Source organism: Lynx rufus, unplaced genomic scaffold, assembly GCF_022079265.1.
Source record: "Lynx rufus isolate CCGP_SWC_20201006 ecotype Redwood Valley unplaced genomic scaffold, mLynRuf1.p SCAF_18, whole genome shotgun sequence".
In the NCBI taxonomy this organism is placed as follows: Eukaryota; Metazoa; Chordata; class Mammalia; order Carnivora; family Felidae; genus Lynx; species Lynx rufus.
In genome coordinates, this window is record NW_025814832.1 from 29,824,417 (window position 1) to 29,849,998 (window position 25,582).

At 53.0% G+C, this 25,582-nt stretch overlaps 1 protein-coding gene and 1 non-coding gene across 3 annotated transcripts; both read right to left on the minus strand.

Moving 5' to 3' along the window:
• Nucleotides 1-331: 331 nt before the first annotated feature.
• SLC16A5 (solute carrier family 16 member 5) lies at nt 332-16,754 on the minus strand. Of its 2 annotated transcripts, XM_047081435.1 has the most exons (7): nt 16,677-16,754; nt 15,328-15,512; nt 12,069-12,242; nt 11,551-11,809; nt 9,019-9,162; nt 3,141-3,950; nt 332-1,935 (listed from the first exon to the last, which is right to left on the minus strand). In XM_047081435.1, the coding sequence occupies exons 4-7, from the start codon at nt 11,747-11,749 to the stop codon at nt 1,688-1,690; spliced, it is 1,401 nt and encodes a 466-aa protein (XP_046937391.1). In that variant the 5' UTR covers nt 11,750-11,809; nt 12,069-12,242; nt 15,328-15,512; nt 16,677-16,754; the 3' UTR covers nt 332-1,687. The 2 variants fall into 2 exon arrangements, with proteins under 2 accessions (XP_046937391.1, XP_046937390.1); XM_047081434.1 differs by lacking the exon at nt 12,069-12,242.
• Nucleotides 6,008-6,080, minus strand: TRNAK-CUU (transfer RNA lysine (anticodon CUU)). Its single transcript has one exon. It is a non-coding gene; the product is annotated as a tRNA-Lys (tRNA).
• Nucleotides 16,755-25,582: the final 8,828 nt, after the last annotated feature.

Consider the following 25,582-nt stretch of genomic DNA (forward strand, 5'->3'; position numbering starts at 1 on the left):
GGAGGCACAGAATCTGAAACAGGCTCCAGGCTGAGCTGTCAGCACAGAGCCCGACGCGGGGCTTGAACTCATGGACTGCAAAATCATGACCTGAGCCGAAGTCCGCCGCTTAACCGACTGAGCCACCCAGGCGCCCCCTCCTTTTTTTAAGGCCCAGTGATGGTGCCCAAAATTACACAGCAAATTATGACAGCCCAGAGCCCTTTGCTTCACCTCTGCACTACTTTCCTTGACCATAAGGGGGCACTCATGGCAGGGTCCTGGAAAAAACTGAACATCCCCAAGGATGCTTACTCACGCCAGCTGGGCAGGAAAAGAAGGAAGGCTGAAGTCAGGTCACGAAAATAAAATTTATTTTCCCGATAAGGCTTTCTTGTTGGAGCCTGGTTGAGCCTGAATCAACAAACAAGGACTTGGGTCAGAGCGGACCCCTGCTGAGCAGGGAGAACTGAAGGGGGAGGGGCAGGACTTACGCCTGTTTTCCGGTTTCATTAGTTCACCAGGTTTATAACCTGCGGCAGGAAGGTTTTTGTGTGTGATTCAAACAAACTCTTTTTCCATTGCCTCAGTTGGTACCCTGCTGGGACAAGTTTGGGCTGATGACAGCTAGCCCCCAAGTGATGACCACGGTACCAGCAAAAAGAGTATGCATGTGGGGAGCACTGACCTCCATGTCACAGGCACAGGCCAACAGGGAGCAGGGTGGACACCTGTGACACAGTAAAGAGAGCAGGACAGGAGGGAGGAGTAAAAGGGCTTCTGTTGCAAAAGCAGCCCTGTCTTCACAGAGGTCCTTGGGCTCTGCCTAGCAATCCTTCCCCACCCTGCTCAGTCAAATGTCAGGTTTCCATCTACCCCAGCACTAATGTTCATGGCTAAGATTGGGGGGCAGGGGGAGGGGAGGGCAAGGGAGGGCGGGAGACCCTAGAGCAGACCCTGCTCAGTGTGCAGGGACTCCTCACACTGATTCTAGGACTCAAGCCAAGGAAGGGCTCCCCTCCGGTTCTTTGCTCGGACACCAGGATGGCTCTTCTACCCAACATTTCATCTGTCCGTAGCCTGCGTCCAGGCCAACCCCTCAGCCTGGCCCTCCACCATCACGGGCCATAACTCATTCTCACACGAGGTTCTTCTTCCCAAGGTTCCAGTAAGCATGAGGCCCAGCAACCTGTGCTGTGGGCAGCCCTAAGGCCAAGGCTGGGGCACTTGAGAAGAAATGGGGCAGGAGGGCCTCAGAGGTGGGGTGGGCTCTTTGGAACTGTCTGGAGGCCAGAGAAGGACAAAGAGATCACATCAGAGACATTGAGCTAGACTGGAGGGTCTAGTGTGCTGAGTTGCAACAGCAATACTGGGCAGCCAGCTGAGCCGAGGAGGGTTTAGACTCACTCTGGTACCCAAGGGGAAAAGTCAGGAGGACCCGCTCCTGGATTCTGCTGGTTGGAAGGAACCCTGAGTCTTTGGAGGCCAGCCTCCAAGGTCCCAGCTCCTGGCTGAGTCCCAATGTACAGAGCCTGGATGGCTTTTGGTTCAGGCTTCCTGGTGAGCCCTTCACCCCAGCCTCTGGCAGCTGGACATCACATCCCTAGGCCGAGGCAGTGGTCACTCACTGACCTCAGGGCTCAGCCACTGGTCACACACAAGACCCTGGGGCTCAGCCGCTGGTCACACACACACACGATCCCAGGGCTCAGACGCTGGTCACATATGTGATCTCGGTGTACAGCTGCTTCTCGGAACCACGTGGGTCCTCCACTGTGAGGCCTCGCTCTGAGGCAACTTCTGTGATGGCTCCTTCGGCCTCGGCCGGCCTGCCTTGCCTCTCCTTCTTCTGCAGGACACAGAAGCTGCCACCCATGAAGAGGGCAGCTGATATGAGGAAGAAGCTTGACATGTAGAAAACGTAGCTAAAGTTGTTGGTGGTGTCGAGGAGGAGCCCTGGGGGACAGAGAGCAAATTAGGCCACCGTCCCAGGGATACCAGGCCTCCTTCCCACTAACTTGTGTGCTCTCAGAGAGCAGGGACTTATTTTTGGCTCTGCCGTATCCCCAGTATCAGCTATTGTGGCTGGCATCTAGAAGGCACTCAACAGAGATCTGTTGAATGAAACGAGAGGAAACAGGAAACCTGCTCTCCCAGGGGCAGGAAGAACCTCTGGGCCAGAAAAGCACCTAAGGGCCTGTCTCCCTTACCCTTGGTAGCGGGAAGCTAGCAGTCTGGGATATCTGCCCAGCCACGCCCGGACCCTCCTGTACTTCCTCCTGGCTAAGCTGTCTCCACTTGTTGGCTTGTAGAACTCCCTCGGAAACTGGGACTTCAGTGCCACACTTGGGAAGAGTCCCCATCATCACTGCACTACAGTACTAACCCCTGCCATGTACTGACTGTCCCCCAGCAGCAAGGGCTTCACACACCTTCGCTGTCACTTTGAATGTCACACTCTCAGCTGCCTGGTAAGTCTGCTCATGGGGGTCTCTGCTCCCACATCGGTTTGTTTCCCTCCTGGCACAAATCACCGTGCTGAGCAAATCGTGTCTCTCTGCTTTAATTCCGGACTCTCCCACCAGAAAGTCAGCCCTGAGAGGTGGGGACTAGGCCTCCGTATTCAGCCGTGCCCACCAATGCCTGGCACAGGCTGATCGGTGGTGAGGGCAGGTGTTCTTGTCTGCATTTTGTAGATGACACTGTGGTTCAGAGAAGGAAAATGACGTGCCTGGGTCCCACAGGCAGGAAGTGGGAGAGCCAGGATGTTAATAACAGGAAACATGTGCGTGCGTGGCACTTATTACGTGCCAGGCTTTCTGGTAAGCTCTTTGCTATGTAACGGTGATCCTCACAAGCCTACAAGGTAGATTCTCTCATCGCCCCCACTTTACTGATAAGAAAACAGAGGCACAGAGAAGAAGGGGAAGGGCTCCAGTACAGCTGGTACGAAAATCCTTATTTTTAACTATTTACACCCTGGGTGCCAGCTGGGGAACAGTCTGCGGCCAGGCCCCTAAGGTGTTTGGGAAAAATCGGATTCCAGGTTCCTAGCCCTGGAGATGCTGGATGGCACCCGAATCTGTCCAGACTGTTCCTCTCCTCCCTGTCTCCATATCCCGCCACCCAGGTCCCGCCCTCCCTCCCTCCCGGGGCCTCACCAGCCAGTGGCGGGGAGGTAAGGATGGAGATGCTCTCCAGGATGGTGAAGAGGCCCAGGGCGCTGGAGAACCGATCCATGGGCACAATGTCCATGAGCACCTGGAAGAGGAGGGCACCAATGCCACTCATGGACACGCTGTACACCAAGCAGTAGACCACCAACACCCGGAAGTCCGCCGACGCTGCACACACCAGGTTGGTGAGGCCATTGAGCAGGGTGGCCAGGCTGAACAGGTACTTCCGGTGGCCAGCAAAGTCCCGCCGGCCTGCCAGCAGCCCAGCCACGGGCCGCAGGAAGATGTTGCTGAAGCCGATGATGGAGATGAGCAGGGCCGCCTTGTGCTCGTCCACCCCATGCCGCGTGGCGTACGGCACGAGGAAGACGTGAGGCAGCGGGAAGCCCAGGATCATCCACATAACGCCCAGCGTGAACACTCGGTAGCCCGCGTTGTGCCGCAGGATGTCGAAGGCCAGGTGGCGCTGGATGGCCGCACCGCACGCTGCCAGGCAGCCAGGTGCGGATGTCTTGGAAGGTGGAGGGGGGCCTTCTTTGGTCTCAGGGGCCGTGCTGGTGGCCACAGGCCTCAGGATGGCCCCGCAGACGCAGCAGTGGAGAATGACCCCGCCGAAGATGAGGAAAGTGCCTCTCCAGCCCAGGTTCTCCAGGAGGTAGCGGGAGAGCAGTGGCCAGAGCGTGATGCCCAGGGAGACGCCCACTGAAGCCAGTGCGTTGGCCAGTGCCAGATGGCGGGAGAAGTAGAAGCCCAGCACCGTGATGCTCGACTGGAAGCTGAAGCACATGCCCAGACCTGCAGGGGGAGAGAGACCAGCTCAAGGGCATTGGGGGGGCCTCCCACCAGCACTCGGAGCGGGGTCATGGGGTCGTGTCCCATGTCTGCCCTCCTTCCGCTCTAGCCCAGACCCACTTCCAGGTCCCCAAGGATGGATTTAAGATGGAAGCAGCCTGCCTCACCACCTCCTTAGAAGCGTCCCACCCCTGCCCTCAGATCTGCCTTCCCAGGACTGCCGGGGTCACACCTGTTGCCCTTGGCACAGCACCAGAGTGATCTTTAAAGACCTAAATTGAGGGGCACCCGGTGGCTCAGTCGGTTGAGCGTCCGACTTCGGGTCAGGCCATGATCTCATAGTTCATGAGTTCAAGCCCTGCATCAGGCTCTGTGCTGATAGCTCCGAGCCTGGAGCCTGGTTCAGATTCTGTGTCTCCCTCTCTGCCCCTCGCCCACTCATGCTCTGTCTCTCTCTCAAAAAAGAGTAAATAAACATTAAAAAAAAAAAAAAACTAAATTGGGGTAAGTCCCTTCCCCGCTTAGCTTTCCAAAGACTTCCCATCACATCTAGGAAAAAAAAAAATGCCACAGAATTTACTATGCCCTGGAAGGCTCTGCACAGTCTGGCCCTGATCATCTCAGGCCATTGTCCCTGTCACTCACCATGATTGAGCGACATCAGCTTCTTTCTCTTCCTCTGGACACCAAGCTGCCCCTCACCGCTGGACATTTGCCGGTGCTGTTCCCACTGCCTAGAATACGCTTCCCTTAGACCTCCCTCTCCTGGCTCAGTTCAGATGCCACCCGCGACCCAATCCATGTCTGCCCTGCACAGCTGAACATGTTAGAGGGAAAGCTCACAACTACACCATGACCACGGCCCTCGGGCCACCTGCGATGCCACCGTCCATTTATTCTCTTGCCCTCCTGGAAGAGCACCAGTCCTTCTCCATGCATCCCCACCCGTTCCCCGTCCTCACTCCCAACTGACCACCTGCCTCCCACCTGTGACACTGGACGGTCCAGACTGCCAGCTGAGACCAATCCTCCACTTACACCTGCATCTTGTCTACTCAAAGTTGTATCCCTCCAGCAATTTCCCTCTCCTGCACCAACCATTTTCTCCTCTTTGCCAGATCATTCTCCTTTATCGTTATTTCTCCCATTAAAACCAAACTGAAACAGAAACCCTGCCATCGCTCCCTTCTCAGTACCTGCTCCTGGTGGCCCTGAGGGTCCCCAGCCCTCCCTTTGGAAGCTGGTGAGTATCATGGGCCTAGAGTAAATCATAGGCCATTCTATCCTGCAGTATAGGTGAGACAGGAGTCAGAGGCTTGGAGAGCCACAGGCAAGGGTAAGAGAAGAGAATTTGAGAAGGATTGAGGAGGAAGTGAGACATCAGAGGGAAAAGCAACTCACTTATGGCCTGCGAGCAGTTAGCACTGACCCTCCTCACTGTGACCATCATGATGAGTTTTGCCTTATGCCTTGAATCCTGATGTTTTCCCTCAAGTCCATAAGAAGACGCACCTGCTTCCTAAACTTACATGTTCACGATGTACCTTGATTGTAAACCTTTTGGTGTTACCTGTTTCTTGTGGGGCTCCTGTTATCAGCTTTTTTTTTTTTAGTGTTTATTTTTGGTTTTTTAAAAAAATTTTTAACGTTTATTTATTTTTGAGAAAGAGAGACAGAGCACAAGCGAAGGAGGGGCAAAGAGAGAGAGGGAGACACAGAATCCAAAGCAGGCTCTGAGCTGTCAGCACAGAGCCTGGCACGGGGCTTGAACCCACAAACTGTGAGATCATGACCTGAGCTGAAGTTGATGCTTAACCGACTGAGCCACCCAGGCACCCCTATTCTTGAAAGAGAGAGCGAGCAGGTAAGGGGCAGAGAGAGGGAGACAGAATATCCAAAGTGGGCTCCGTGCTGACAGCAGAGAGCCCAATGTGGGGCTCAAACTCACAAACAGAACTTGACCTGAGCTGAAGTCGGACACTTAACCAACTGAGCCAACCAGGTGCCCCAACCAGCTTCTAATTGAATGTGGGTTTTGCTTTTGTTTTACGTAGGCTCCATGCCCAACATGGGGCTTGAACTCACGACTCTGAGATCAAGAGTCACATGCTCTACCGACTGAGCCAGCCAGGCACACTTTTAACATTATATTTTGACCCAGTCTGTAAGATTCTGTCAGCAGGGGAGTTTTACTCTATTGCATGGAACGATACTCATTATATATTGTGAAGTTAATAAAGCAGTTTAAAAAAGCAAAAAATGGGGGGTGGGGCGCCTGGGTGGCTCAGTCGGTTAAGCGTCGGACTCTTGCTTTTGGCTCAGGTCATGATCTCACTGTTCGTGAGATTGAACCCAGCATCTGGCACTGCACTGATGGCTTAAAGCCTGCTTGGGATTGTCTCTCCTTCTCTCTCTCTCTGCCCCTCCCCCACTTGTGCAAACATGTGCTCTCTATCCTTTCTCTCAAAATAAATAAACTTAAAAAAAAAACCAAAAAACATAGGGCACCTGGATGGCTCAAATCTGTTGAGCATCCAATTCTTTTTTTTTTTTTTTTAATGTTTATTTTTGAGACACAGAGAGAGATAGAGTATAAGTGAGGGACGGGCAGAGAGAGAGGGAGACACAGAATTGGAAGCAGGCTCCAGGCTCTGAGCTGTCAGCACACAGCCTGACGTGGGGCTTGAACTCATGGACTGCGAGATCATGACCTGAGCTGAAGTTTGATGCTTAACTAACTGAGCCACCCAGGAGCCCCTTTGAGCATCCAATTTGTTTTTATTTTTAAAATTGCTGTTAATGTTTATTTATTTTTGAGAGAGAGAGAGAGAGAGACACAGAGTGTGAGTGGGGGAGGGGCAGAGAGAGAGAGAGAGAGGCAGACACAGAATCCAAAGCAGACTCCAGGCTCCAAGCTGTGAGCACGGAGCCTGACATGGGACTCGAACCCACAAACTGTGAGATCATGACCTGAGCCGAAGTCGGACGCTTAACCGACTCAGCCACCCAGGCACCCTGAGCATCCAATTCTTGATTTCAGCTCAGATTAGGATTCCAGGGTCGTGGAATCGAGCCCTGCATTGGGCTGTGTGATGAGTATGGAGCCTACTTAAGATTCTATCTCTTCCTCTGTGTGTGAGTGCGTCTCTCTCTCCCTCCCTCTCTCTCTCTCTCTCTCTCTCAAACAAACGAACAAACAACACAATCTAAAAAAGGCAGGGGGGGCGCCTGGGTGGCGCAGTCAGTTAAGCGTCCGACTTCAGCCAGGTCACGATCTCGCGGTCCGTGAGTTTGAGCCCCGCGTCAGGCTCTGGGCTGATGGCTCAGAGCCTGGAGCCTGTTTCCGATTCTGTGTCTCCCTCTCTCTCTGCCCCTCCCCCGTTCATGCTCTGTCTCTCTCTGTCCCAAAATAAATAAATAAAACGTTGAAAAAAAAGAAAAAAAAAATAAAAATAAAAAAGGCAGGGAGGAAAGCGCGCCCGGGTGGCTCAGTCCCTTGAGTGTCCAACTCTTGATTTCAGCTCAGGTCATGAGATCCAGCCTGTTCTGGGCTCTGCACTGAGCATGGACCCTGCTTGAGATTCAATCTCTCTCTCTCTCTCTCTCTTCCTCTACCCCTCCCCTGTTCAAGTGTGCGCACATTCTCTCTCACTCTCTAGAAAAAAAAAAAAAGGCAAAACAAAGCAAAGCAAAACAAAAAAAACCCTCTCTTGGCCCCAGCCTCTTCTGGATACTGGCCCATTTCTCCATTCCCCTTCACTGTAACTTCCTGGAAATACTGTTTATCTTGGCTGTCTCCAATTCCTGTCTTCCTATTCTCTTTTGAATCTATTCCAATCAGACTTTCACTCTCACCTCTGCTCCAGAATTGCTCTTATCAACGTCACCAACCTCCATATTGCCAAATCCAAAGATCAAGGCTGGTCCCCTCCATCTGATCCACAGCAGCCCTCACTCCCGCCACGACCCCGTGCACTTTCTTTGCTTGCTTTCGTGAGAAATCCTGCTCTCCCGTGTCTCTTCCTGCCTCTGTCACTTCTTCCCACCCAGAATGCTGGGCACTGCAGGGTCCTGGGACTCAGTGTTCAGGCCTCCTCAGCCACCCACCCTTGTTCCCTCAGGGAGAGCAGGATGGTACTTCGCCTCGAGACCTGAATGCCAGCCATGTCTTCATCCCTAACTGCCTATTGCAGCTCAGATGGGATGTGTCCACACCTGAGCTTCCCAAGCGCCCACAAACCTGCTCCTCCCCTAGTTTCCCCATTGTGGTTAAAGGCTACTTCATCCTTCTGGTGGTTTGGGGCAAAAACCTTGGTGTCACCCTTCTTGGGTCCTAGAAGCTTGGGTTGTCCTTGATTCTTTTCTGCACCTCACCTGCAGTCCTGAACCTGACCACTTATCGTCTCCATCACATTGCCCTGGTTGAAGGTATAGCCACTTCCTGTCTGTACCTGTTCTCCTGCTCCAACCTGGTGCACTGCCCCCCCCCCCCCCAGTGCTCAATACAGGAGCCAGAGTGGTGCTCTACAAATGGCAGTTGGATGATGTTACTGAACCCCCCCATCCAGCCGCCACCCCACCTTTTGACCCCCTTACTCGTGTGCTTCTACCCTACTGGCCACCTCACTGCCTTCTGGGCGCTTCTGGGCCTTTGCCCTTGCTGTTGGAATGCTCTTTCCCCAAGGGCCTGGTTGCAGATTCCCTCACCTCCCCATTAGTTCTCTGCCCAAATGTCCCCTTCTCTGCAAGGCTTTCCCTCACTGCCCTGTTGAAAGTAGTAACCTCTCCCGCCCTTGCTTTACCTTCTGCATGGGGTGTTCTAGATATTTTACCTCTTTGCTTGTTGAATCTCTGCCCACCCCCATCCCGAGCCAGGACACGATCATATCAGCTGTCCTGTCTTCTCAGGTGCTTGTCATGATCAGCAACAATCCTTCTTTATTTACCTGTTCGTTGTCCTTCTCCCTCGTGTGACTAGAAGCAGCCCCAGAAGATAAGGCACACTGCCTGCACTTACGTCTGGCACTTTTTAGGAGGCACCCAGAAATTCTAGAAATGGGAATACAGTCACCTGTGATGAATCCTGCCGTGAGGTAGAGCTGGCTAAGGGTGTGGCAGAAGGAGCTGGCCACCATGCCGAGGCTGGCCAGTGCGCCCCCCAGCATCACCGTCACTCTGCAGCCAAAGCGTCCCACCAGGATGCTGCATAGGGGTCCTGTGAGGAGGAGCAGGGAAGGGCAGGGGTGAGGAGGCAGCCAGCAGGTGGCAGCTGAGTGAGGAGGACTGCAGGGAGGCAGACAGGGGGGTCGGGAGGTGCTTCCAGCAGGAACTAGTGTGGCAGCTTAAAGGGCACAGCCCTGAGGCCTGTAAGCCTAGATTTTGATTGCCACCCTGCCACAGGCTGGCTCTGGGCTGGGGCAAACGCAATCCCTCTCTGTGCCTCAGTTTCCTCCCCTACAGGAGGTCACACTGGATGACATCTGACCAGCTGCGAGGGGAGGTCCCACGAGTGTTCAGGCCCTTGCCTACCTCCCATTCTCAAGAGGACTGGCCACAGTCCTCCCACTATGCTCCATCACGTCCAGGGTGGGCAGCCTGGGACCCTGGAGAAAACTGGGTGGGGTGCCCGCTCCCCCTACCCCCATCACATCCAGCCAACACAAAGTCTCGCACTCAGATGTTTGGCTTCTGGTGGAGAAGGGCCTGTTCTCTTCCACCCCACCCCCATCCCGAGCTGCTTTCTCACTCCAGAGCCAGGGCAGAAAGCAGCCAGTCCCGGCTGGCTGCTTCTCCTCACCTGGCAGGGCTTCATTCACCAAGTGCCCTGCCCTCAAGGACACATAATGGAGTTTCTCCAGAGTTACTCTCCCAGAGCTCAGCCAAACGGACAAGGGAAGTGTGCGTGTGCGCGCGCGCGTGCGCATGTGTGCCTCTGGGGTAGAGGGGGGTGTGAGCCAGTATGAGTACGGGAGTGACAGAGGAAGTGAGTGGCCCATACTCAGAGATAATCAAGCAGAGGCCGCTATAGAGAGGCAAGCCTCTGCAGTGAACATGACTGCTGTCCCACACTTCTGCCATCTTCCCCACCCCAAATTCTGGCCCGACTTTGGAAAAGTCCTGAGTCATGGAGTTCGGGGTGGGGCTGGGACCTGTGCCAGCTGAGGGTGCCGGGAGGCAGGGGGTTTCCTCTGCAGGGGCACTGCTCCCCAAACCCACTCTGCTACCCTGAGCATGCCCTGCACTCTGTGCTTGCTTGTTTTCTTCATCTCTAAGATGGGTGGGGCAGGGAATGCCTGGGATCAAGGACACATTCAAGTTTAAAATGTCTACAATACTCTGAATGAGTATGGGCTAAAGGTGTATGTGTGTGAGGCAGACAGGAATCCCAGGCCGACTGAGGGGCTGGTGTGCCTGCCAGGGGGCGGTGAGTCTAAAGCTGGTGGAGAAGTGGGGGTCCCCACTGGGTGCCGGTTTCCCAGTACCTGACGCAGACCCCTCTCCGGAAGCGTGGAAGGAACTGCCTGAGGTTCCCACTTCTGCTCCAGCCTTGTAGGTGAAAAGGTCATGCGGTCTGGGCCAGTCCCAGCCTTTCCCAGGGCCCCGAGCCCATGCCCTGGGGCGGCAGGTGCAGGGATCACCTCAGTGAGGGCATCTATCCCAGTCTGACCTCCCGCCCAATTGGAAGGAAGGACCTGGAATAACAAGGAGGCTGCTGGTACCAGGTGGAGGGAGTGGCAGGAGGTTGGTAGGGAGATGGGGTCACCTGAGGCAAGCAAGCACACCCATGGGGAGAGTCCTGAGGACTGGGAGATCTGGCTGCAGTTGACCGGCCCCCACCCTGACACCGGGAGGAGGTCACTGTCTATGGAGTCTCCGTGATAGAGCTCTCAGGAGCCAGGGGCAGGCCCCTGAGCCCAAGTCTATTGTAGAGAGCCTCGCAGGCAGCCCTGGCCTTCCCCCTTCACAAGGTGAGGGGGTCACATTCCTGGAGGAGCTAAACAGGAAATGAGGTGGGGCACTGCCTTCCCGGCCACCTCCCCAGCCCTTCTGCCTCAGGGTGAGAGATGGGGCTCTTGCCCTGCCCCGATCTTGCACCTGGTGCGTACCTCAAGCCCCCTTTCCCATACTGAAGACTCTAATGAGGGCCTCCAAATACTACTTTCTGGGGAGTCATGTGATCTTCCCTATGATCCCATGTAGGAGGTGGGTAGGGTGCTGGGCATTACCTCTATATTGCAGAGGAAGCAACAGGTTCAGAGAGATCACTCAAGTGTCTCTTCCTCAAGTCTGCTGAGTGCCTGACATTCCTATAGTCTGCATTGATCCCCCAGCCACTGAGAGGATTGGCTTTGTATCCCAGGAGCCTCTAGCCCTCTCCCCCTCCCCAGCCCAACCTAGCCCAGACCTGCCCAGCCCAGACCTACGGGATTCCAGCCAGGGGGGCTGGCCCTGCTGAAATCAGGTGACATCTTAGGAATTCACCCCATGAGACAAAGCCTTTGGTCGCAGAGAGAGGGATCCAGGAGGCCAGGGAGACTGTGGCTTCCTCTCTCACCCCCTGCTCTTTCTCAACCCTCCCTTGGGCCCTCCCCAGGCTGCTCACCCCCAGCGTGGAGCATGGCTGTCAGGATGGAGGGGAACCAGGAGGTCTCACTGTTGCTGGCCTGGAACTCATGCTGCAGTTCAGTGAAGAAGATGCCAGTGCATGTGGGGAAGCCCAGGGTGAGGCCCTGGGTCACCAGGGAGGCCAGCAGCACTACCCAGGCCCAGCAGCCCTCTGCACGCTCCAGGACCTGGGGCATCCTTTGCCGCAAATTCTGCTGTCACCGCCTCACTGTCACGGCTGCCACTGCCTGGGCCACCTGTGGAGGGGACAGAATGGAGCTGCCGACCCTCCCCGTGTTCACCTGCCACTTTCCCTGGGTGGCTGAAACCATTCCTTCCTCTTGCCCCAGCACTAGGTATCACCAAGTGTACCGCCCCCTAGGAGATGGCCAGAGGCAAACACGCTGGCCTTGGCATTTCCTTTCACCCACTTCCCAGAGCCAGCCTGGCAGGAGGGGCAGGTAGGTGAGCCAACAATGCAACAGGGCAGGTGGGTGGAACTCTTCCTAGACTTACATCGTTTGGTGGTCAGCGGGTGGTACTTCCTGGCCCAGTCTTGGGGTCCCCTCCCGCACACAGCAAGTGCTCAGTGGTCGCTTGTAGAATGGAACAGACCTCTAGAGCCAGCCTAGTCCCAATGCCCCCGCAGGCACACACAGATGTATTTTCAAACATCCATAAGCAGGCTTCCTGCACACAAACACAGACTTTCACAACGCTGCCGGCTCTACCGTCATTGCTGTTGAGACTGCCTAGGTGGGTGAGCCGGTGCTGAGTGTAGTCAAAGGAGCACACACAGAATAGTCCTCCAAGGGCACCAAACCAGCAGCTTTCGGGAAAAGGCTCAGGTCTCATCCAAAGGCCCTTGGCACTTACTCCTTTCACAGGGAGCCCATGACAGAGTCAAGTTCTACAGTGATGCTGGATAATGACCCACCACCTGCCAGGGCTTCTCTGAGCAACCCCTCCACCCACCCCCAAACATGCAGATACATACACAGCCACACATGGGCATATGCCAAGATACATGTTCACGGACACACACATACACACACACACACACACACTGCATAGACAGAAACACACAGGCACACAGACGTATGTGCAGACACACTTACACCGATACACGCTCACACAGAAAAATCTAGAGACACAGACACACACACAGTCATACATGCAGACATGCACAGACATATACAGACAGACACATGCAGACATCAAATGTACAAATACACACCTACACGGACACATGCAGACAAGCCCAGAGATAAACAAATGCTACACAAATATACAGGCACACCACATGCACATGGGGTCACACACCATGCAGATGAAACCGTACCACCCCCATATCTGGCTCAGTCTTATCTCAGTTTCTCACCTCCCCCCCCTCCACACCGCCCATCCGGGCCACCCTCCCATCTCAGAAGCTGCTGTAACCAGACCTCAAAGCCCCAAGGCCCCCTCCTCAAATGCAGAGTGCTTTTCCAGTCCCCTCTCTCTGGGCTCTCCTCCTGCTTCCTGGTTCCCCGTGGCCTTCAGACCTCACCCGCACTCAGAGCTCTGGCAGCCTTCACCCCAGTGAAGCCAATGGATCCCCTGAGCTCCGGTTCCCAAAGTTTTCTTCCTTTTAGCCCCAGGTCCTGGGAAGATCCATGGAAACTCAGGAAACTATCAGAAATATGCAACCCCATCTTCCCAACATGCCGAGCGCTCCACACCTTCTGCCCCAGGCTCAGGTGCTTTAAAATAGCACCTATGGGAACCGCCCTAAACTGCCTCCTTCACACGCTCCAATCTCTCTCTTCTCTGGACACAAAGTCTGCTCCCTCCCCAGAGGACCCCCAGGAGCCCTGCCAAAGTGAGTGGTCCATTCAGCCCAACCTCAGGGTGAGTGAGAGTGTGCGTGCGTATGCTGTAAGCGCTGGCGTCCTGCCATCCTGGCTCCTGCATGTGATACTGGCCCTAGAGATCCCTCAGCCCCAGAGATCCCTCAGCCCCAATCCTCCTGGCCCAGTTCCGGGCTCGGGCAAACATCAGACTCAGACACAGTCCCTTCTAGGATTTCTGTATCCACAGCAAATGGAAAGGCCACCAGCGCCACCTGATCCTGTCTGTGCTGGCCCAAATGTCCCCTCCACACCCTCGCCACAGTTTGTACCCCACCCCACCCCCGCCGGCCTTCCCGGACCCGCTGCTCTCCCCTCTTCTTCCCAGGACGCCCAGGCTTCCTCCACAACCTTCTCCTCCTCCTGCCCTTTCCGTCCCCACTGCTCTACTCCTGTCCCATCTGAGCCCTGGGACCTTGCCGGTTCCCTTCAGAGTAGCACACTGTCACTGACCCCAAGGTGGCAGGGAGGAGGTGGGTGACAGGGGAGACATGTGGGGGAGGGGGCGCTGGAGGCTGGACCTCAGCCCAGCCCCTCCCCATTTCCCAGTTCTGGTCCTTCCTTGTTCCTGCTTGTCCTGCCCTCTACAGAGAGGTTTCTAGAATACCCTTCTCAGCAGCCACTTCTCTGGGCAGCCCTTTGGGGACTTTGTCCAGGATTCTGACCTTTACTCTGAATCTTTCAATGGGGCTGACTCTTCCCAGTTTCTCCTTCCTCCAGGCCTCCAGGGACAGTCAGAGCCCAGGAAACCCCAAGCACCTTTGCTTTTTCTTTGCCGGCTGGGACCCCTGACCTCCCTCTGGGAGTTCCCTTGTAAACTCTGCCTGCCACAAGGGGGCGTCCTCTTCCATACCCCGAGTGACTCCTAGGTCACAGCTTTTTGGTCCCTTTGGTCCTCCAGCCCCTTGGTCCAGTAAACTGGGCCCTCCTCAAGAACTAAGCTGTGGACATTCCAAAATCCTAGCCAGAGAGAATCCTGTTGGTCCTTCAAGATTCAGTCCTGACAGCACTCCTGGGAAGCTCCCCTGGCCCCCACCCCAGGCTGGGCTAGGCCTTCTTCCTCTATTTCTCTTTTTTTTTTTTCAAATGTTTTATTTATTTTTGAGGTGGGGAGGGGCAGAGAGGGAGGGAGACACAGAATCCGAAGCAGCCTCCGGGCTCTTGAGCTGTCAGCAGAGCCCAATGCGGGGCTAGAACCCATGAGCAGTGAGACCATGACCTGAGCCAAAGTTGACGCTTAACTGACTGAGCCACCCAGGTGCCCCTGTTTCCCTTTTTTGAAAAAGTGTTTTATTTTGGGGGCACCTGGGTGGCTCAGTCGGTTATGCATCTGACTCTTGGTTTCAGTTCAGGTCACAATCTCCCGATTAGTGAGTTCGAGCCCTGCACTGGGCCCTGTGCTGATAGCTCAGAGTCTGGAGCCGGTTTCAGGTTCTGTGTCTCCCTCTTTCTCTGCCCCTCCCCCACTCACGCTCTGTCTCTCTCTCTCTCTCAAAAATAAACAAAAAAATTTAAATATAAAAAAAGTTTTATTTTATTCATTTTTTAGAGAGAGCAAGTGAGAGAGGGGGGAGTAGGAGACAGGGAGAGAGAGAATCCAAAGCAGTCTCTGCACTATCAGCACAGAGCCTGATTCAGAGCTCAAACTCACAAACTGTGAGATCAGGACCTGAGCTAAAGTCAGAGGCTTAGCCTACTGAGCCACCCAGGTACCCCTATTTCTCTCCTAAATAGTACTTTTCACACCACATTGGAGTGGATTATTCCCTTGTTTATCATTGTCGACCCTCCTCCCCCCACCCCCCACGCTATGAGCAGGGACCTCTTCACACACCCCACCCAGCCTTGGGTGAGCACAAAAGATAATATCAATGTGAGTGACCCACCTGTGTTCCCTGGGAGGCAGGCAAGGCCAGGACCAGGGGTGACCTGGCTTCCTGGCTGACAGGTCCATTCCAGGAGAGTCAAGCAGAGCAGAGCAGAGATGGGGCTGGGTGCTTTGGCTCCAATTCTGTCCCAGCAGGGAAGTGGTCTTTCCTTTGTACTGGGCACCATGAATCATGATCACTGCCTGGCATGTGGTTGAGGCAAAGAAAGAAATGCGGCCAGAGACACTTCACTCTCACTTCCTGGGACTGGAAGTGAGCAGCTTTTCACAGGAGCTGCCCACCTCAGCCCTCAGGAACCCCAGCCCAGAGTGAGACTACCTTCGCGCCCAAGTGGCAGGGAGCTGGGTTTATGGGCAGGGCACAAATTCAAATAGCATTTCTTGTCCTTCACACATTGCACACACACCTTGGTTTGTTTTTAGGGCTTCCCATCTGATGCCAGAGCCCTCCCTAGGCCCTCAGAATCCCCTCTCTGCCCCGCTAAGCTTGCAGGCATGGTCACAGGAGTGAGCCAAAGCTCTCTTGCAGGGTCTTGGTGTGCTGAGTGGAGGGGATGGCTCCTTTCCCACGGTGAGGGGAAAAGGAAGAACCACCAGCCCCAGAGCAGTCCCTGAAGATCCCTCCCTTCCCAGACCCCATATGAGGCAGGGCCCAGGACACAGGGTGGCAGTGGTAGGGCTTCCTCTGGACAGAAGAGCTGCCAGAACCAGCTTGAGGTTGGGACTGACAAGTCTTCAAACCTCTGCACTTGGCAGGGGCTATGGAAGGAACAGGGCGTTCCAGGTCTCCTCGAACTGGGGCAGGTCGCCCTCCTCCTCTCTCTGCCTCCAAAGGTTCCCCCACATTCAGGGGCCGGCTGACCTCAGCCTGGGTGGGGGATGGGATAGGTAGGCCACAGGGACTTCATGAGCTCTTCCCAGCCTGGCCCCGTTCCCTGCCGTCCTGGCTCTCGTTTCCATTCTGCTTTCCCACCCTCCCCAGGACGGATCTCCTCTGGGTGGGGCGTCTGGGACGCCCAGGCGGCGCCCGCGTGATTTCAGGCCAGGCCTTGCGCGGTGCCGGTGCCGGTGCCGGTGCCGGTGCCTCCCCCAGCCCCCTAGGCCCTGGAGGATGGGAACGGCTTGGGAGAGACCCCTCAGGCATGGGGGTCCCCAGCCATCCCAGGCTGGGGCAGCTCAGGAATGGGACAAGACTTTCCTGGATCCTCAACCCAGAGCCCGTCACAAGCGGGAAGGGGCCCAGGACGCCCACGGCGAGGCGGGTCTGCGACGGCGCTGGCGAGGACCTCGGCGGGAGGGCACCTTTGGGACAGTGCGGGGGAGGGGGGTCCCGGGGGGCCCGCTCACCGGCTCGCGCGGCCCGGCAGAAAAGCGGCTCCACTCCCGCCGCGCCCGGCTTCCTGCGGCCCGGCCAGCGGGCGATGGAGGAGCCAGGACGCCGACAGGCGGAGAACCGCGCCCTCGAGGGGCGGGCACAGGGCGCCGGTGGGCGGGCCCACCTCCGAGTCCCCGTCCAGTGGGGAAGGAGGCGGGGCCTCGTGGTGGGGGGGCGTGGCTGGGCGTGACTGGGTCCTGCACCTCCAACCTCAGCCTGGCCCAGTGCTCCGAGTGGCCAGGACCGTCCAGTAGCTGGGCGGGGCTTGAGATGCCAGCTCCGCGAGACGATTAGCATATCATTAGCTTGTGATTTGCATAGGTCGCAGACTCTTTTCCACTTGTGGATTTTCCTGCTCCCTCTACGCGCTAGAGCCTCCAGGAATGGGAGGGAGGGAGAAAGCGTGCCATTAAGGGGCTCCACCTCCCAGCGGGAGTCGGGTGGGAGGCCAGGGTGGAGCGTTCTTTGGCGGCTTTAGCTCCCCAGTGGTCCTTGCGTTGAAAGCCTGGAGCTTGACGGCCGCACCAGGAGAACGCAGGCAGACACCCGCGGTCGAGCGTAGAGGGCCACCCTCAGACCTTTGGAGGCAGATCAGAAGACGGCCACCACTTCCGCATGCGCTCTTCAGAGCTGCGGGCTCTTTTCCATCTTCCTCCCCACTAGCCAGCCCTTAATATGTATTATTTAAAGCTTATTCAGTTACTACAAAGTTACTGTAATCAAGACAGTTTGGTGCGGGCGTCAGGATAGACATAGGTCAAATAGAAGAGAATTGAGAATAAGCCGTCATATTTCTGATGAGCTGATTTTCCACAAAGATGTTGAGACAACCCAGTGTGGAAAGAATGGTCTTTTCGGCAAATGGGGCTGGAACAACTGAAAATCCATATGCAAAAAGATGAGCTCGGATTCTCACCACACACCATTTTAAAAGGGGGGGGGGGGAGAGCGCCTGGGTGGCTCAGTCGGTTAAGCGTCCAACTTTGGTTCAGCGTCCGACTTTGGCTCAGGTCATGAACTCTCTGTTAGTGAGTTTGAGCCCTGAATCAGGCTCCGTGCGGACAGCTCAGAGCCTGGAGCCTGCTTTGGATTCTGTGTCTTCCTCTCTCTCTGTTCCTCCCCCCCCACTCACACTCTGTCTCTCAAAAATATATAAAAAATAAGGGACTCCTGGGGGGGGTGGCTCAGTTGGTTAAGCCTCGGGCTTTGGCTCAGGTCATGATCTCATGGTTGGTGAGTTCCAGCCTAGCATCGGGCTCTGTGCTGACAGCTGGGAGCCTGGAACCTGCTTGGGATTCTGTGTCTCCCTTTCTCTCTGCTCCTCCCTCACTCACAATCTGTCTCTCTTTAAAAAAAAAAAAAAAAAAAAATATATATATATATATATATATATATATATATACACACACACACACACATACACATATAATTTTTAAAAAAGGATCATCGGGGCGCCTGGGTGACTCAGTGGTTAAGCATCTGCCTCTGACTTAGTCGTGATCTCTCAGTTCTCAAGTTTGAGCCCTCCAGTGGGGCTCTCGGCTGTCAGCCTGGAGCCGGCTTCAGATCCTTGATCTCCCTCTCTCTGCCTCTCCCCAACTTTCTCTCTTTCTCTCAAAAATAAATAAGTAAATAAATAAATAAATAAAATAAGTAAATTAAATAAATGAATTAATTAATTAATTAAAAAAATAATCAAACTCTTTTGTGTGCCAAAACACTTATCAGGAAAGTGAAAAGATACCCCTCAGAATGGGAGAAAATATTTGCAATAATATAGCCGAGAAAGAACTTGTATCTAGAATATGCAAAGAACACATATAACCCAACAACCAAAAGACAAATAACCTCATTAAAAAATGGGTAAAAGGTCTGAGTAGACATTTCTCCAAAGAAGACATACAAATGGTCAACAAGCACATGAAAAGATGCTCAACAGCATTAGTCATCAAGGAAACTCAAATCGAAACCACAATGAGATACCACTTCACCCACCCTAAGATGCCTTAACTTCTGGGTGAATTGTGTAGGAGATGCCTGTATTAGTTATAAGGTACATCTTGGACACATATCATCACTGTGCCTATGTCTCATTTCTTGCCAGCGGTCTCAGTGCTGGGATTGGCTCTTACATGAAGGGTCATTTAGCTTAGCCTGAATTTCCTTAGATACAAACACTGGGAGGAGGGGATGGGATCCATTAAAGTGCATCCTTGGTCCTCTAGGGATGGTCTCAAGCCTTGGGGGGTCTGGTATGGGAGACTGAGGGGATCATACTCAGGGGTCTGCACCATCTCAGCACCCCTCATCTCAGCCTGGCTTAGTCCTGTCAGTGGCAGTTCCTGCCCCTGGGTACTCAGAACAGGCAGGATACAGCCCTCCACCCCATCCCTGGGTACTCTGGTGGGATCCAGGGTCTCAATACCCAGGGATTTCCTGGAAGCTCCTACCCTCTCTTTGCCCCAGGATCTCACTGTCCTCTGGGGACCTCCACCCTTACATTTGACCTCTGCTTCATCAAGATAAAATTTGTATAGCTGTGGGCACACTCCTTCCACCACCCTGGATCCTGAGTGCCTTTCCACGGTGAGGTTTCCTCCAGGCTGGGGCATGGTCACAGTGGCTGCAGAGCTCAGAGCCAGTGTCTGGGGCTCTCAGACATTCTCTATACCTTCCCCAGCCTTCCTCTGTGACTGTCCCCTGAGTGCTGGTCTAAGTGCACAGCCTAGTTTCAGGTCCTGTGTTGTTAGGGCCTATGACAGCTGTCAATAAGGAGTGGGTGACCAAGGACAGAGTTGGAAGGGTCATCATCCTACAGATAAGGGAACTGAGGCATCTGCTCAAAGAGAGAGGGAAGCACTTGCTCAAAATCATAAATCTTCAGGAATTAATAGTAAGTAATCAGTTAATAGCACCATTGCCATATATCAGTAATGATAGCAACCACCACCACATTTTGTCGCTGGTTGGTCAAACCCCCTGAGATCTTTGCATGTGCATGGTTGTTCACTCTCCCTGGAACACTGTTTCGAGGAGCCTTGTCTTTAACTGATTGGTTCCCGGTTGGTCTTCAGGTGTCAGCTTAGAAGCTCTTTCCTCCATCCAACAGTGCATTAAAAAAATTATTCACCACGACCAAGTGGGATTTATACCTGGGATGCAGGGCTGGTTCAATATCTGCAAAAACAATCAAAGTGATTCATCACATCAATAAAAGAAAGGACAAGAACCACATGATCCTCTCAATAGATGCAGAGAAAGCATTTGACAAAATACAGCATACTTTCTTGAAAAACCCTCAAGAAAGTAGGGATAGAAGGAGCATACCTCAAGATCATAAAAGCCACATATGAAAGACCCAATGCTAATATCATCCTCAATAGTGAAAAACTGAGAGCTTTCCCCCTAAGGTCAGGAACAAGACCTGACCACCCTCTGACCATGGGGATGTCCACTCTCACCACTGTTATTCAACATAGTATTGGAAGTCTTAGCCTCTGCAATCAGACAACACAAAGAAATAAAAGGCATCCAAATCGGCCAGGAGGAGGTCAAACTTTCACTCTTCGCAGATGACATGATACTCTATCTGGAAAACCCAAAAGATTCCACCAAAAAACTGTTAGAACTGATTCATGAATTCAGCAAAGTTGCAGGATATGAAATCAACGCACAGAAATCGGTTGCATTCCTATACACCAACAATGAAGCAACAGAAAGAGAAATCATGGAATTGATCCCATTTACAATTGCACCAAAACCCATAAAATACCTAGGAATAAATCTAACCAAAGAGACGAAAAATCTATACACTGAAAACTATAGAAGGCTTATGAAAGAAATTGAAGAAGACACACAAAAAAAGGAAAAATATTCCATAACCCTGGATAAAAAGAACAAATATTGTTAAAATGTCAACACTACCCAAAGCAATCTACATATTCAATGCAATACCTATCAAAATAACACCAGCATATCTTCACAGAGTTAGAACAAACAATCCTAAAATTTGTATGGAACCAGAAAAGACCCCGAATAGCCAAAGCCATCTTGAAAAAGAAAACCAAAGCAGGAGGCATCACAATCCCAGACTTCAAGCTGTATTACAAAGCTGTAATCATCAAGACAGTATGGTACTGGCATAAAAACAGACACTCAGATCAATGGAACAGAATAGAGAACCCAGAAATGGACCCACAAACGTATGGCCAACTGATTTTTGACAAAGCAGGAAAGAATACCCAATGGGATAAACACAGTCTCTTCAGCAAGTGGTGCTGGGAAAACTGGACAGCGACATGCAGAAAAATGAACCTGGACCACTTTCTTACACTGTACACAAAAATAAACTCAAAATGGATGAAAGACCTAAAAGTAAGACAGGAAGCCAACAAAATCCTCGGGGAGAAAGCAGGCAAAAACCTCTTTGATCTTGGCCGCAGCAACTTCTTACTCAACACTTCTCCAGAGGCAAAGGAAACAAAAGCAAAAATGAACTACTGGGACCTTATCATAATTAAAAGCTTCTGCACAATGAAGGAAATAATCAGCAAAACTAAAAGTCAACCAACGGAATGGGAGAAGATATTTGCAAACGACATATCAGATAAAGGGTTAGTATCCAAAATCTATAGAGAACTTACCAAACTCAACACCCAAAAGCCAAATAATCCAGTGAAGAAATGGGCAAAAGACATGAATAGACACTTCTCCAAAGAAGACATCCACATGGCCAACCGACACATGAAAAAATGCTCAACATCACTCATCATCAGGGAATACAAATCAAAACCACAATGAGATACCACTTTACACCTGTCAGAATGGCTAACATTAACAACTCAGGCAACAACAGATGTTGGCAAGGATGTGAAGAAAGAGGATCTCTTTTGCATTGCTGGTGGGAATGCAAGCTGGTGCAGCCACTCTGGAAAACAGTATGGAGGTTCCTCAAAAAGTTAAAAATAGAACTACCCTACGACCCAGCAATTGCACTACTAGGCATTTATCCACGGGATAGAGGTGTGCTGTTTCGAAAGGACACATGCACCCCCATGTTTATAGCAGCACTATCAGCAATAGCCAAAGTATGGAAAGAGCCCAAATGTCCATCGATGGATGAATGGATAAAGAAGATGTGGTATACATATACAGTGGAGTATTACTCGGCAATCAAAAAGAATGAAATCTTGCCATTGGCAACTACGTGAATGGAACTGGAGGGTATCATGCTAAGCGAAATTAGTCAGAGAAAGACAACTATCATATGACTTCACTCATATGAGAACTTTAAGACACAGAAGAGATAAACACAAGGGAAGGGAAGCAAAAATAATATAAAAACAGGGAGGCGGACAAAACATAAGAGTCTCTTAAATACGGAGAACAGAGGGTTACTGGAGGGGTTGCGGGAGGGGGGAGGGGCTAAATGGGTAAGGGACATTAAGGAATCTACTCCTGAATTCATTGTTGCACTATATGCTAACTAACTTGGATGTAAATTAAAAAAATAAAATACAATATAAGAAAAAAAAAAAGAAGCTCTTTCCTTCAAGAAGGCCTTTCAGACCTCACAGTTTGAGGCATTAATCCCACTGAGTGCTGTGTGCCTCCCACTAAGCTCCTTGAAGCTTAGGAGCTTTCTTGCTGGATGATCAGTGCCTCCCCAGCTCTTAGCACAGCGCATAACACGGGATTATAAGAGCTATGAGAAGGGTCGATGTGTATGGAGTGCTGTCCAGGTACTGCCTCATTGGCTGAATAAAGAATTGCCCCTCCATGGGGCGCCTGGGTGGCGCAGTCGGTTAAGCGTCCGACTTCAGCTCAGGTCACGATCTCGCGGTCCGTGAGTTCGAGCCCCGCGTCGGGCTCTGGGCTGATGGCTCGGAGCCTGGAGCCTGTTTCCGATTCTGTGTCTCCCTCTCTCTCTGCCCCTCCCCTGTTCATGCTCTGTCTCTCTCTGTCCCAAAAATAAACAAACGTTGAAAAAAAAAAAAAAAAAAAAGAATTGCCCCTCCAAGTCACTCCTCCATTCCCGGCTCTTAACACCCCAAGCCCACAGCCTGGGTTTCTTTAAAAACATTTTAAGGGGGGGCGCCTGGGTGGCGCAGTCGGTTAAGCGTCCGACTTCAGCCAGGTCACGATCTCGCGGTCCGGGAGTTCGAGCCCCGCGTCGGGCTCTGGGCTGATGGCTCAGAGCCTGGAGCCTGTTTCCGATTCTGTGTCTCCCTCTCTCTCTGCCCCTCCCCCGTTCATGCTCTGTCTCTCTCTGTCCCAAAAATAAATAAACGTTGAAAAAAAAAATTAAAAAAAAAAAAAAAACATTTTAAGGGGCTTCTGGGTGGCTCATTTGGTTGAGTGTCCGACTCTTGGTCTCCACTAGGATCATGATCTCACAGTTCGTGAGAATGAGCCCACATCAAGCTCTGCACTGGCAGTGTGGAGCCTTCGTGGGACTCTCTCTCTGTCTCTCTCTCTCTTTCTCTTTCTGCCCTTCCCCCACTCACTCTCTATCTCTCAAAATAAATAAATTGGAAAAAAAAAATTTATGTACTTAAAAGTTCCAGGATGGGGTCTTGGTCTCTCTGCCCCTCCCCCCCAGCTCTTGGCCTCTGGCTGTGACCCTGTGGTGTCCCTGGCATGGCCAGAGTACCCTCTGCCGGGACAATGGGGACAACCTGTCTGGGCTCCCCTGGGCACTGCTGGTGGCAGGATCCCTTCACTGCTTTCTTGTTTACAGCTCCTTCCCTTCACCACTGCTCAGGCGGCTTCTCTAGACTTTCTCCTCTTCACCCCTTCTGCTTGTTGCCCTACTCTGCTCAGGGCATGTGGCAGCTTGTCAGCTGGCCCTGGAGGTCTAGGCCATGCCACCCAGCTGGCTGTTTGCCCAAAGACCCCCTGAATTCAGATCTGATGGGCATAGTCTCTTCTGGAACTGGCCATAGATGCTGGCCGTGATGTTGGGAACTCACTGCTCCCGCTCCCCAACTCTGCTCCGGCCCACACTTCCCGGGTGACAGATGTCTTGCTCTCTCCCACTCAGGGGCAGCATGTTGCCTCATGCCGAGGCTGGTCTGGGGAGCAGAACACGAGGAACCACAGGTGACCTCATATCCCCTGACTTGGGATTGTTGCTGTGCTAAGCCCTGCCCTGATTTCAGGTGTGTGGGAAGGGGTGATGATCATAAATCAGGCAGGCAGGCACTTCTAGAACCCTGGCCTAGATGCGGCACACTCCCCAAATACTGCCTTTGCTCTCTCCTAGCCTCGGAGGGGGATGTTGTGGGGGGTCTCCCTTGGCTTTGGTGATACTCCCTCATCTTTTAAAAAAGATTTTTTTTAGTCTTTATTTTTGAGAGAGAAACAGAGCACGAGCAGCTGAGGAGCAGAGAGACAGAGGGAGACACAGAATCCGAAGCAGGCTCCAGGCCCTGAGCTGTCAGCAGAGCCCAACTCAGGGCTCAAACTCACGAACCCATGAAATGATGACGTGAGCCGACGGCAGATGCTCAACCGACTGAGCCACCCAGGCGCCCTGACACTCCCTCATCTTGAGTCCCCTCTTTCTTCCTCCTGCTTCCTCCTTGTCTCTTACCCAGACTCTCCTCCTCCAGCCTGGCCCCCGTCTCTCCAGAGCTCCAGGCCCCTGTCCTTGTGATTTTCCCACTGTCAACCCAAGTCAGCCTGTCCCCACTCCGTCTTTGCCATCTGCCTCTTCAGACCAGGCCTCATCTCTATTCTCTGACTTGGGCCTGGGCCTCCCTCCCTCCCCTTCACCTCCATCATCATATCCAGCTAATCGTTAATTCGACTGACTTTCCTCTTTCCCATCTTGTTTGTATGCCTTCTCTCCTTCTGATGCTGAGCCCACATTGGGCCTACACAGCAGACACGGAGTCTTGATAGGATCTCTCTACTCAGCTCCCTGCCTGGACCGCCAGATTCATCTTCCAAAAGCACCCACTTATTCAGGCGCTGAACGCCTTCCCTGGCTTTGACTTCCCGGACTGCTGTGCCCACACCTTGGCAGGGCTCCGGACTGACACCCATTTCCTGATACTCCCAGCCCACAGGCCTATAGCTCACCCACTGGATTCATCTCTTCACCAACCCCACCACACGTGGGTTCCTGCCCTTACTTACTTCCCCTGCTGGTGCCCTCACTTCGTCTCCAGGGGCTTTCTCTCTCACTCTCACCTGGCCTTGATCATGCAAACCGAATCATGCCACTTCCAGAAGGGCCTTCCTCCATGGTGCCCAGAGCACACCGGAATCAAGTTCAGATTTCTGCTGGCCCCTTGTCTCTTGCTGGCCCCTTCCCTTCTTTTGCTCCATTCTTGAGTAGAGCTTGGTCACCTCCCTGTTTCCACACAGGCACTACCCCCTTACCCTGGATAACTCCCACTGTTTATAATGACAGACAGAGACTAAGTGCCACCTCTTCTAGAGAGTGGTCCCTGGTGGCCCCTGATGTCACAGCCTCCAGAGAGCCAGGACCACCTCGGGGATTATCTGCTTTGGTATCTCCAGAGCCGGGCAGAGCACCCAACACATAGCCTTCAATAGGTCCTGTGTTGGTTTCTTGGAGCTGCCATAATAAAGGACCGCAAACCAGCTGGGCTTAAGACAACAGAAATGTATTCTGTCACAGTTCATTGGTCAGAAGCCTGAGATCAAGGGGCGTCTGGATGGCTCAGTTGGTTAAGCATCTGACTCTTGGTTCCCGCTCAGGTTATGATTTCATGGTTCTTGAGTTCGAGCCCCGCATCAGGCTCCACACTGCCGGTGTGGAACCTGTTTGGGACTCTCTCTCTCTCTCTACCCCTCCCCTGCTTGTTCTCTCTCTCTCTCTCTCTCTCTCTCAAAATAGGTAAATAAA